The sequence below is a fragment of the Urocampus carinirostris genome, chromosome 1 (genome assembly GCF_059441175.1).
Source record: "Urocampus carinirostris isolate Australia breed hairy pipefish chromosome 1, RoL_Ucar_1.0, whole genome shotgun sequence".
Classification (NCBI taxonomy): Eukaryota; Metazoa; Chordata; class Actinopteri; order Syngnathiformes; family Syngnathidae; genus Urocampus; species Urocampus carinirostris.
In genome coordinates this window covers 1,843,321-1,856,773 of record NC_142349.1, presented here as the reverse complement: position 1 = coordinate 1,856,773, position 13,453 = coordinate 1,843,321, and the positions used below count along the sequence as shown (strand labels likewise).

Genomic DNA, 13,453 nt, shown 5'->3' with positions numbered 1-13,453 from the left:
TAAATCACAGACAGTTTGTTGCTTTGTTGGAGGAAAATGAGGCTGAACATGGTGACATAAGCTATCACTGCACTGTTAGGTGGCTCAGCCTTGGCAAAATTCTGAAAAGAGTCTTGGACCTGAGAGACCAGATTCAGGAGTTCTGTGTTCAGAAAGGTCATGACGTCTCAGAACTTTCAGATGAAGACTGGTTGGCAGACCTCGGATTCACTGTGGATGTGACTGCACTAATGAACGAACTTAATGTCAAACTGCAGAGCAAGGGCCTTTTTGTGCATGAGATGTACAGTGCAGTGAAGGCTTTTATGAGAAAACTGCAGCTTCTCTCAAGCCAAGTGAAGGACAACATTCTGACCCACTTGCCAACACTTAAGGAAGCCAAAAGATCAGGCGATCACCTCCAAAAGTACTCAACCATGTTAGAAACATTGCATGCAGAGTTTTCAAGGCGATTTCAAGATTTCAAAACTCTTGAGAGTGAAATGCACATGGTCTCTTTTCCCTTCAACTGCAGTGTGGATGATGCGCCAAGTGAAGTTCAGATGGAACTCATAGATCTGCAGTCTGACACACTTCTGGCAGATCACTTCAAGTCAGTCTCACTGCTGGATTTTTACTCCTCCCTCAAAGAGGAGAACTTTCCACACCTGAGGAAGCATGCTCAGAGGATCCTAGTCCTCTTTGGATCTACCTATCATTGTGAACAGACATTCTCAGTTATGAAGTTTAATAAATCCAAACATAGATCCTCTATGACTGATGACCACCTCTCAGCTGTCCTTCGCATAGCCACTTCAGACATTCCGCCAGATTTCAATGCCCTTGTTCAAGCCCAGAACAGACTGGATTATTCTCACTGAAGAGGTAACATGAGGTGGAGAACATTACAAGTTATTGTTTGTGGAAATTAACAAGTTAAAAATAAATTGCACTGGTTCAATCATTGTTTTTCTTATTTAACCAATACACCACAATTTCACATAGCCTAATATAAATATTTACAGAGTGCTATATTCTTCTGATTATCAGCATCAGCTATTCAAAATATTTAATTTGAGCATTTTACAATGAAAGAAAGTTGGTGGCCCTCTGACACAATTCAGGTTTCTCATGCGGCCCCTGATAAAAAATAATTGCCCACCCCTGTATATTGCCCAACCAACATTCTACTTATCATCTTTCTTTTTTGAGTCTTTAATTACACGATTTGCTTGGAATGCAAGATCTAATCTTTTTGTATACAATGTTATCACTAACAATAAAGGCACTTCTATCTAAAGTTGTAGACTTGAGGACGAAGAAAAACGAATCTTTTTCAACATGGTCAACAACTTATTGTTATCAACAGTACTTAAGTTTCACAACGCTCAATGTTATGTGTCTGCCTTTGTTTTACAATTAATAACAGCACTGTCATCCACAGGTACTTAAAATAAAATAAAACTCTGGATCTGGTGCCAAAAAAGTGTGATCACGACACCCTATTATGGATTTTAGTTTGTTTCTTTAAAAATATTTTTTTAAATAGATGATGTCGAAGTTGCTGCTACGGGTAACCCCAAAAAACCATTTACCTTGGGCTAGAAAACGAGGAGAAAAATGCTGTCTTTAGGTAACTCTGAGTTTCTGTAGCTTTTATTCTTCCTTGGTATTTTTAGCATTTGTTTTTGGTTGCACCACACAACACAGCAACATCTTGAGGTTAAATATTAAACCTTTTAAAATCAACTTTTCTGACAACGTTGACGTTTTCGGTGGTCTTTTTTTAATAGGTGTGATCTCTACGGGCTGAACAAATAAATGTCACTGATATGTTTATTGAATATGTTGTATTTTTATGTCTTTGGCTTGTGAAAAAAATAGGAAATGAAAGACGCATTTTTGTCTTGTAATCTGGTTTTTCTTTGATTAATACCGTATTCTCCGCACTATAAGGCGCACCGGGTTATAGGGCGCACCCCGAAAAAAAAGTTTTTGGTCCTATTTTTGACATACATAAGACGCACCGGATTATAAGGCGCTACAATGGGAACGTGGACAAAACAGTCAGATAGTTCAGTCCAACTTATTACCCCCTTAATATTCCCAAAGCTTGCAAAGACGCAAATACGTGTCGAGAACACGTGCGGATGCGGTATCCGTACAATGTCACTCAAATGCATCGTTCCATCATTCGGAAGGTTAAAGTCTTGGGATTCAAGAAATGCCAACCATTCCTTAGTTTATATTTTCTTTTTCGCTCGCAACTTTACTGTGCATATGACAATAAACACTTGGAAATGAGTTTAATTTAAAAATAGACACTCCATTCCATCCATTATCTGCACCGCTTATCACAGAAACATCGAGTTCAGTCTGAAACTAGATATATAGCCGGAGTAGCTCACCGAAGTCGTTGTGTTCATAATAATGTGCAGCCGTCGTCCTCTTATATCCGTGAGTGTAGTAAATCCAGGAGAATAAAATATTTACAAATACAGTATAGTAAAAAATGCTTTCTGTATGCCGTCAGCCATGTGCTATACACATTCATCTTTTTCGGCCAATTGCAGGCTTTGTTTTGCCGTTTAAGCCAATGCCAGCCTGTGAATGATAAAAAGGATCCGCCTCTTGACCTCCGAATAACTTTAGCCAATAGTGATCGATTCAACTGATGATTGACACATCTTTTTTGGCCAATTGCAGGCTTTGTTTTGCCATTCAAGCCAATGCCAGCCTGTAAATGATAAAAAAGATCCGCCTCTTGACCTCCGACTAACTTTAGCCAATAGTGATCGATTCAAATGATGATTGACACATTGGTTAGCCAATGAAACGCCGGTAAATAAATCCCAGCATACACCGCAGACTACTTGGCGTTCGGGAGAAAATCTAGTTGGCGGCTGCAAGTTAGTTGCAAGACTTTGCGAATTAATATTGATCCATAAATAAGGCGCACTGTATTATAGGGCGCATGGTCAGCTTTTGAAAAAAATAAAGGCTTTTAGGTGCGCCTTATCGTGCGGAAAATACGGTGTATATATATATATATTTTTTTAATTTTGTTTTTGTTTTTTTTGCTTACACTACTGTTGGAATAGGTTCTCCATAGTTTAACAACGTCAATCACGTTTGCATGGGGCAACACAAAAGAGAACTGGAGGTGGCTGCCTCGCCATTTGGAATGCAATCAAATAAGAATGTAGGCACCAAGCCAGGAACCGTCAACAGTGGGGCAAGCTGTCCAGAACTGCGTCGTCCTTATTGGTGCCCCAACAACTCATGCAATTAAGGGAGTCGTGAACAAATCAGAATACTCTGTACATAAATCTTATGTCATGTGGTGTCTTGTTTTAGGCTCCAGATCCACCAGGACCTGAGAGAGGAGTTGGCTAAGGTGAAAACACTTGACTGTTTGGCTGATGTTAGTAACCGGTTAAAACTGCGATGCCAGGTAACATCTGTTTTCAAATCACATAAGAGGAAAAATCATTTTTCCTCTTCAACACAAGTTGCTAAATATTCCATCCAGGAGGAAATTGCTAGCGGAAATGATGCTAGTAGGAACAGCAGCCTCCCCTTCCCGCACTGGATCTGCCAACCATACGTCAGACCACTGTGAGTTACGTTTTTCTTTTTTCCCCTTACCGTCAAGTCTTGTAAAGGTATACCCAAATTCTAAAAGAAGCAAAATGTGAAAAAATAGTACAATTTTCTGCATATTCAAAGGGGATTTTAATGTCTTGTAGTACGCTGAATGCATTAATACAGCACTTTGAGTGGCAATTTATTGCCCGGAAAGTGCATTACAAATACACTTTGATTTGATTTGATATAGGAATTTTTCTGATTACTTGTTAATCTGAAAAAACAGCTGTTACAAAATTACAATAATTTGTAGCTTTATTTTATTTGTCTATTACAGGCCCAAAGATGTGTCTGGCAAAGGCAGCATCCAGAAATCAGGAGCAAAAACAGCCCGATGCCAAAACGGCATATTTGAGGACACAACTAAGTCTGCTCAAATGCTCTCCAAAAACAAACAGAAGAAAAGATCACGCAATCCCAACAAGAACTTTTCCCCTGATCAAAAACGTAAGTTTAATATGAGTGTAAAGTATGCAGATTTTGAATTGAGTCCAATTGCATTTTCTCTGTTAAAAGAAGAAACCTGATGCCTGTTTGTAGCCACCACTGCTATATAGGAGAAGCATGTTTGCAGACAATTGTGATAAAATACATGCCTAATAGGGAAGAAATTGCACCTCTCAATTAAGAATAGGTGTTGACATACCGTTTTGGGACATGAATAAAGCTTTGGAGCATTTACCCGGTATGAAGTAAGCACTGAAGACGATTGCCTTTTTAATGAATCCAATTAAAATTGACCTATTTGTACAGTATGTCAACATCCATTCTCAGTTGAGAGGTGCTATTTCTTCACCATTTGGCGTGTATTTCATCACAACTGTCTGCAAATATGCACCTCATCTATAGCAAATAGCAATAGCAAATTGATCTATATACCACCTTTTAGTATAAAAATCCTGCTTATCCTGCTATGTAAAATAAAAACATCATCAGTAGGCTGCTTAAAAACTCCTCCCTTACCCCATTTTTTGTTGTAAAGTTTGCAACCCAACATTTATGTTGGGTAGGTTTTCAGGTTTATTTCAGATATTAAATCACTGTGTTTACTCTATATTCTGACAACCCAGGGCATGACATTAGGACAGCATTCTCGTGTTTGCTACAATAAGAAAGAACTAGCATATACCAAGACTCTTCCGTTGTTTATTAGGCCAGTTTAAAGCATATTACCAAATATGCAATTTTTATAAAAACAACAAGAATTTAAACAAGATTTAAAGAAGAAATCGAGCAAAGATTGATTTTTGTATTGATAAAGTTGATTGTTACAAATATGTTGATTGATGCAAATACAAAACACATTTGTTTCAACTTTGTATAATAAAGTAGTTAAAGGTGCAGCCCATAGCTTGAGCTATTTTCTAAACGTTGTAAGTAGAATTTCTCTCTGTTAAGTTTGTGTTAATAATGGCCAATTGAGGTCAAAGAGCCTTTATATAATTTTTACACCTTGCTTTTTTGCTCTTATCTTATTTTTTATCATCGATGATCCGGCCACTGAGAGCATTACACTGGAGCAAAGAAGGCAAGGGAATGGGGGAAGAAAGTGATTTCACGCGCATGCTTGCATTTTTTCTTTTAGTCTTGGAAAAAAATGGTCAAAGTAGGAAATCGATGGTTTCAAATGCAGTCCACATGCCAACCCTAATAAAAAAGGAAAAAAAGTTTATTCAAGCGTGTCTAAGAAAGTCACCGTACTTGCACGTGCAATAAAGGGTCATGACAGATGCTACTTTTTAAAGTGATAATATTGTCTAATTGAAAACATCAGACTTGTTGAAAAATATATGTTGCCCAATAGGATTGAGTCTTTAGCATCATGTAAATTGTCAAGTCAAGTCATTTTCTTTGCTCTTGGGATCACCAGAAGACCGGCACTCTCAGATCGTAGGCTTCGGACCGGGATATAGGGGCAAATCAGATCTGAAAGATAAGAGGGAGCAAGTCCATGTATGATTTTGTATAATACTAAGAGAACCTTGAAATCACATCTAAGGCTAACTGGGAGCCAATGCAGGTTAGCCAAAATCGGTGTTATGTGATCGTACTTTTTTGTCCTGGTTAAAAGCCTCGCTGCGGCATTTTGTACCAGCTGAAGAGACTTGATTCTAGACTTCAGGAGACCAGAGAGTAGTGCATTACAGTAATCGAGACGGGAGGTAACAAACGCATGAATTATAATTTCCGCATCCGACTAAGACAGTATTGAACGGATTTTAGCAATGTTACGAAGATGGAAGAAAGCGGTTCTAGTAATTTTCTTTACATGCGTTTCAAAGGATAAATCAGGGTCAAATATGACACCTAAATTTTTAACTGAGTCACTCTGTGTGATGTGACATATGTCAATGTTCACAGCAGTTTTTGAGAATAAGTCACGGCATTTATATGGACCAATGACTAACATTTCGGTCTTTTCAGAGTTAAGACGCAAGAAATTGGACCCTACTTTCTGTTGGTGATGCATTTCGAGCCTCCCTACAAAAGACAAATTTCCGCCATGTGGAAGTTGTGTGTGTTTTTTTTTTAATTAACAATTATTTTTTTTATTATTATTGCGGCTATTAAACCATTTACAAATATGCCAAACTAAAGGCTCTTATCCTACCAAATATTTTCCTACCAATTTTTTCTACCGATTACTGTTCATAAGAAAAAATGATCAGCTGTTTTATTTTTTAGCAGGTAAGATGCCAAAATGTAATCAGTGATATTTTTTTACGAGTGTCAAAATGCAAATTTATGGAACACTGTACTTTTTTTTTTTAATATATATATGATGAGTCTTTTTCCTCCAAACAGCAAAGTACATCAAATGTGAACAGTGTGGCAATCCAAAGGTAAAGGTCTTTTTTTTCCCCTCTTTTTACTCAACACATTTTGTTTTGTGTCCATGGCTGATTTTCAATCACAATTGTGTTACTATGGGTGGGTACCTTTTAACACTCAAAGTGATCATTAATGTAACTACAAATTTCTGCATCAAAGACGTTTTGGACCCAATTTTACGTTCTTGAAATGATTTTTATTTATTGTTTTTTTTCCCAGGGAAATAAATGTGTCTTCAACCTCTGTCGAGGATGCTGTAAGAAGAAATGCTACAAAGAAGTGGCAAACTGTTTAAGTCAGTATATATAAACAAGGAAAAACATTTACCGTATTTTCACAACCATACGGCGCATCTGATTTTTGGGCACGGGTCTCCTCTGCTACGTCAGCCTTACAACAACACTGACAAGCATACAAGTGTGCATATTTAAAAGAACAACGGGAGCAAAACTGAGTAGTTGTGGTTTATGTAAGTATTGATTACAAAGAACTGATATGGTTTAATCATCAATAGCGCAAGCATGCTAAAATACACCGTAAAACAACTGGTACCCACATTTTTTACTGATAATCGTGATCAATCAAATCCATTGAAGTCTCATCCTCTGTTTCTGTGCTAAAACTCTCAAACATGCCAGGTTCACTTTCTTCACTCTGTCACTTTCCGTGCCATGCGGCTCCTGGGAGTTGATGCGGAAGCTCAAACAACAGTTCCGGCAGACACGTTAGCCCAAGCATCTACAATCCATGTGCAAGTAGTGGCGTAACCCACCCGTCCTCCACTCTTGGTGAAACTGTGGTCTCCGTCGCTCATCCGTGGCCCACACGCCGGTCGCAGCCTAACTTCGTACAGCTGGTTCACACCAACTCTGTCACCTCGCCTTGTTTCCGCAAAAACTCAACTGTGTTTTATTGACCGATCGGCGTTTGTGTTTCAGCTTCTTCAACTCCCGTCGTTTCATTAATGTTCAATTCTCCCGCGGCTGCTCGGTTTCCATGTTCTTCCACGTAGCTAATGGCCATCACTTTAAATTGTGCTTCATAAGCTTTGTCTACCATTTCTCAAGGTTGTTAAAACAACGATTTGCCGCATAACGCACATGAGCGCTCTTTTATATACACACACACACACCCACGTTCACCCTTTAGCATTCTCGTGCTGTTCTCTGTTACATCCATCCGCCATACAACACAACGGTCCATACAAAACTGCTCGGAAGGATGTGCTGCAAATTTTGAAGAACATTCAAGACTTTTATGTGCGCCCTATGGTATTGAAAATACAGTAGTTCATTTTTATATTTAGCTATCAATTGCAGGGAATGGTTTTAAATAATAATGACATTTTTTGTTGATCCTGTCCCTCCCTCCTTTTTTTTAGAGGTCCTTTGATTGTTTTGTTTTGTTTTTTGCTTGTGGTGTGGGGTTATAAGCATGTTTTTTTTTTTCTAATTTCTTTTTGAATTGAATATTTGATTTGGTGGACATTCAAACAATTCAATTGTATTTATGTTGCAAATAATTGTATTTTCTTTGTGCAAAACACTGTCCCAACTTAATTAAAATTAAGTTTGTTTCTTCGACAGGCCATGGATTGAAGTTTAGGACCAAGGCAGATGCAAGAAAAGGTCAAGATGACAAGGGAAGCAGAGCGATGGATAAAGATGGCAGCCCCCCCTTAGACTCCTTAACATCAATCTTTAATGCAGCACAGGTACAAAATGTAGCCTCCACCATGGACTTGAGTTCTGCCATGTCATCTTCATAAACCTTGTTAAAATGCTGACATATTTCTTAAACATTTTTTTCATCTGATAAACACAAATGTACACTTTTCCTATATTGTATATCACAAATCCAAAGCTAAATAATATAAAAATTATGTTCAGATGTTAATCGGTCAACAGTATTCCATCCAAGTTGCTGTTAAAAAAAAATCACTGCTGTAAACTCAAAAACATTTTATAGACCTGCTTTGAATACAGTTTGTATTAAAACTAGCTGTAATGAGAGAAGTTGTGTTGGTTCTATAACCTTAACATTTTTGTTCAGTCAATGTAAATACAGGATAACCATCATTTGTAAATGAAATGGATCAACTCCAGTACTCAAAAGTGTCCTAGTTGACCCTTTGCCTCAACTATCTTTTCTCTTATTTGTTAATCCGATGAGAATAATTCTGTTTTGGTAGACCAGTTTACCCAGACGGCCAAGCACAAACTATGTTTAAACTATGTTCAAGATCTGTTTGGATAGATAGCCATGATGGACATAAAAACCTTGCTGTATTACGCCTTAACGTTCCGAATGTCGAGTCTTCATGATGTCACCAGTCACTGGAATACCACTGGAAAGCTTATCCTGTTGGGATTCAATATATGATGACCATTTCAAAATGGACTTATCACAGAAACATCCCCATCAGTCTGAAAATTATGCCCATAAACGAGATAGCTCACCCAAAAGCGCTGCGAACTTCCCCTCACGACACGATTCCCTGCAAATATGGTATGGTTGCATTCATGAAAGTCCAGTGAATCCAACCAAGCAAAATATTTACTCCAAAACACATGATGAAAAAATAGCATTTCTGCATCGTTTGACGATCCTAGTTGTAATCCGTCTGTTAGGTTTGATAACTCTCCTTTAAGAATAAACAGACTTGTCAAATTATTTTGAATACCGTATTTTCCGGACTATAGGGCACACTGGGTTATAGGGCGCACCCCCCAAAAAATAGTTTTTGGTCCTATATCTTCCATACATAAGGCGCACCGGATTATAAGGCGCTACAATGGGAACGACGACAAAACAGTCAGATAGTTCAGTCAAACTTATTACCCCCTTAACATTCCGAAAGCTTGCAAAGAAGCAAATCCATGTCGTAGACAGGCGCGGATGCGGTGTCCGTACGATGTCACTCAACTGCATCGTTCCAAATATCATTCGGAAGGTTAAAGTCTTGGGATTCAAGAAATGCCAACCATTCCTTAGTTTCTATTTTCTTTTTCGCCCGCAACTTTACTGTGCATATGACAATAAACACTTGGAATTGAGTTTAATTTAAAAATAGACACTTCATTCTATCCATTATCTTCACCGCTTATCACAGAAACATTGAGTTCAGTCTGAAACCAGATACAGGGAAAATATATAGCCGGAGTAGCTCACCGAAGTCGTTGTGTTCAATAATAATGTGCAACCATGGTCCTCTTATATCCGTGAGTTTAGTAAATCCAGGAGAGTAAAATATTTACAAATACAGTACAGAAAAGTAAAATACTGTTTTCTCTATGCCGTCAACCCAACATGCTATTCACATTCATCTTTTTCGGCCAATTGCAGGCTTTGTTTTGCCCCTTTAGCCTGTGCCAGCCTGTAAATGATAAAAAGGATCCGCCCCCTTTACCTCCGAATAACTTTAGCCATTAGTGATTGATTCAAATGATGATTGACACATTGGTTAGCCAATGAAACGCCGGTATATAAATCCCAGCATACACCGCGGACTACTTCGCGTTCGGGGGAAAATCTAGTCGGCGGCCGCTTTCATTAGTTGCAAGACTTTGCGACTTAATATTGATCCATATATAAGGCGCACTGTATTATAAGGCGCATGGTCAGCTTTTGAAAAAAAATTAAGACTTTTAGGTGCGCCTTATAGTGCAGAAAATACGGTACTTGCGTTAGCCTGACGTTTTGATTGACCCTGCTCTTGGCCAATTGCAAGCTTTTTTTTTTTTTATGGTCCCAAGCCTGTGACAATCTACGAGGGCCTGTTTTGAGAAAAAAAAGGTCATGCACAATTCGGCTTCAAAAATCTTTAGCCAATAGTGACCGATTCAAATGTGGATTGACACATTGGTTAGCCAATGAATTCCCAACATAAGTATGTACACATTTACGGTTTGGATTCAAATCCGAGCCTATGGTAATCGTGCGCAAAGCCAAAATTGATTCATTTTTATGAAACATCATGTGCAAGCATGCACATCATGGATTGACTTTTAGAAAGAGAGGTCAAACATTAACATCTCTTTTACACTGTCTAAAAATGGCCAAAGTAAAATACACATACAAATTTTTAAGGGCTGTTAACTGGTTAAATGACTACTTTTGGAAACGCTCAAACCTACCATTGGAAAAATTTGTAAAATGCATGTTTAGATTTTCAGAATGTGATCAAATTTGACAAGGTAATAGCTAAGGCTTCAAACTGTTGTCTCACATGTTTTGCAGCTAAAATGAACATGCTACACTCATCCGCAGGCATTTGATTGCAAAAAAAAAAAAATAATAATCAGGCGATAATAGAAACTTTATATTTTTGTGTGTTCCAACTGAGATTACGCAATGTTAGTAGCAGTTGCAGTGATTATTTCAGTTTGGAATATTATTTTGTATAATGTACAATATTGTTGTGAAGTGAAAAATCTTGAAGTGATAACTGATTTGTATTACCAGTAAACTGTGATGATTAAAATTGAATGAATATATGGATTCATGTTATATATTTGTCGCCGATTTACAATTTCAACCTCGATAACACTAAATTTTGGGAACCCATGGATCTCTGTTGGGACCCATAGATTTTTGAGCATGCGAGTCCCTGGGACCCATCACTTTTCAGAGGTAAAATGAACACTGTAAAGCTGGGGTATCAAATATGGCGGCCACACTAGTAGATTTAAGAGAAAGATGACGAAAGCAAAGAGGGAGAAAAGGAAAGAGAAAAACGAGTGAACAAGAGAGAGAAAAATAGACAGCACAATAGAGGGAACGAAAGAGACGTAGAGAGCACAATATAGAGTGTGAAAGTAAGAGAGGAAGATGGAGAAAAAGAATGAGAGAAGCTAAAAAGTGAAGTTGAGAAAGGGAACAAAAGCGTAAGAGAGAAAAAAAAGGGACAGAGAAGGAGAGAAGAGCGACAGTGTGAAAAAGAGTGCGCGCGATAGTCAGGAACAAAGGCTAAACATTGTTTTGTTTTTGTTTTTTTAAAGATTCACCACTAGCCAGGCAGTCGGAAAAAGAAGAAAAGTATGAGATTGGCATCAATCATAAGCTATTGAACAGAAGTGGGTCTTAGTCTAGATTCAAAAACCTCCACTGAGGCTGCGGATCTTATCTCCAGAGGCAGATCATTCCACAGCACCGGGGCCCGGATGGATAACGCTTGCCAGCCTGCAGGCTTCTTCTTGGCTCTTGGAGTCACAAGTAGACAGGCATGTTAGTAACGTTTTTAGTCAAAAGTCTCGCTGCCCTTTCATTCTTTACTTCTACCTTTCTTGCTCTTTTCTTTTTTCCACTTTTTCTCCCTTTTTCTGTTGTCTCTCTTTTGCCTTCTCCTTTGTTCCTTTTCTTTCTCTCACTCTGTTTTAGAGTAGAATGCACCTGCAGAGGCTGTGGTGGCACAGTCACAAAATGCAGAGGAGTGGGCCAGGGATGTAATCATGTGCTACCTGAGTAGTGCAGGTTTTTAAATGTCAGCTGAATTTACTTCAACTTTCTCTTTGTGTGAACTTAACATCAATCTTTTTACATAAAACTGCTTCACTTTTTGTCTACATATAGAATACAAATTAGCGTGTCCGCAGCACTGTTCTGAGGTCATGGGTTCAAATACAGCTGCCAGCCTTTCTGTGCGGAGTTTGCATGTTTCTTCCGGGCACTTGTTCCACCCACATTCCAAAAACTTGTGTGTCAGGTTAATTGGCCGGTCCAAATTGTCTCTACGTTTGAATGAGCGGGCGAGTTGTCTCTATGTGCCCTGTGACTGGCTACCAGGTTCAGGGTGTCATCTGCCCCCTGCCCGAAGACAGCTGGGATGAGCTCCAGCACCCCCGCGACCCTGAGTTTAAACAGTGCAAATATGATTTTCAATGACGACGCATATTGGTGTGATAGTTCATGTATTTTTGCTTCATATTTAATATGACAGAAAAAAGGATAATAGTCTTGCCCAGTCTCTATGTAAGTCCCTGCCTCTTGGAAAAAAATCGAGGTGTATTCCGTATTTGCTAATAGATTTTTCATGATTTAATTTCGCGCTACAACTTAACTAACTACTAATTTATTTTGAGGTTAGTATTCAAATGTATCACTTTCAAGAGGGACAAAATATTCCAATTCGTATACCAATTCTGAGCGTTTCAAAACCAGTTTGAGGAAATGATCTATTAAATGAAATATCACACGTACAAGTATATAATTACAGAAAAATGGGTAGGTATTATTTTCTAAAAATTGCGTCAGGTGTAGTCCTTTCAAGGTTTCTTCAGTGTCCTCATGCTGAGGTTTTTCAGGTTTTCCTAGCCCTCATTAGATTTTGAGCCGCATAGGAAACCATGATGAAAATGTGTCTTTCAAGTTACAAAAAATGTTAATTAGAATAATTGTGCAACACAGCAAACAATATACAATTCTCTATACTGTACTACTCCAGTCAGAATTGGTAAGTTTTAACAAATGACTGGTTTGTGGTATTTTCCCCCCTTTGCATGTCTTTTTCGTCCTCCAGTGAAGCTTCCTGCTCTCACAAAGCAGCCTCACACTCCCTTGCTTGCACCGCATCGTCAAACTCAGTTTGGAATTGCCACTCACGTTGTTCACGAAGGGAGTCAGAGCTCTTGAATTTTGGCAGCTTGCATCTCACTCGAGTCTTAAGTTGTCGAGTTCCCTGCCGTTTTTTTTCCCCCTCTTTCCTTTTTTTCTATTGTGGTTCATGTTTTTTGTGTGCTGTGCCCAAATAAAATCCCCCAAATAATTTCTAAAATGCCTGGTAGTATTGTATTGTATTTATTTATTCAGCCAGTATATATATATCATAAACATGATATATACAGGAAATCATTTGACACGCGAACCTTTCAACGTGACGTGTCGCCTTCGATCGGCGCCGGGTTTTTAGACCCAACTGTTGTGTTGGGAGTCATTAGGTGACCAAACCCCCAATTCCAACCCTTAATGCCGAGCGCCAAGCAGGGAGGCAATGAGT

At 38.5% G+C, this 13,453-nt stretch overlaps 1 protein-coding gene across 4 annotated transcripts in view; it reads left to right on the top strand.

Moving 5' to 3' along the window:
- dus1l (dihydrouridine synthase 1-like (S. cerevisiae)) overlaps positions 1–13,229 on the top strand; it is a 36,765-nt gene extending 23,536 nt beyond the window's left edge. For 2 of the 4 annotated variants that reach the window (XM_088334719.1, XM_088334557.1), the window contains 6 exons: positions 3,337–3,433; positions 3,512–3,597; positions 3,905–4,074; positions 6,433–6,470; positions 6,679–6,754; positions 8,046–10,959. In XM_088334719.1, the coding sequence (XP_088190845.1) occupies positions 3,337–3,433; positions 3,512–3,597; positions 3,905–4,074; positions 6,433–6,470; positions 6,679–6,754; positions 8,046–8,227 (649 nt within the window). In that variant the 3' untranslated portion in view covers positions 8,228–10,959. Of the gene's footprint in view, positions 1–3,336; positions 3,434–3,511; positions 3,598–3,904; positions 4,075–6,432; positions 6,471–6,678; positions 6,755–8,045; positions 10,960–11,459 lie in introns of those variants that run through there. The other 2 variants (XM_088334632.1, XM_088334804.1) reach the window with 2 other exon arrangements.
- The last annotated feature ends 224 nt before the right edge of the window (positions 13,230–13,453 follow it).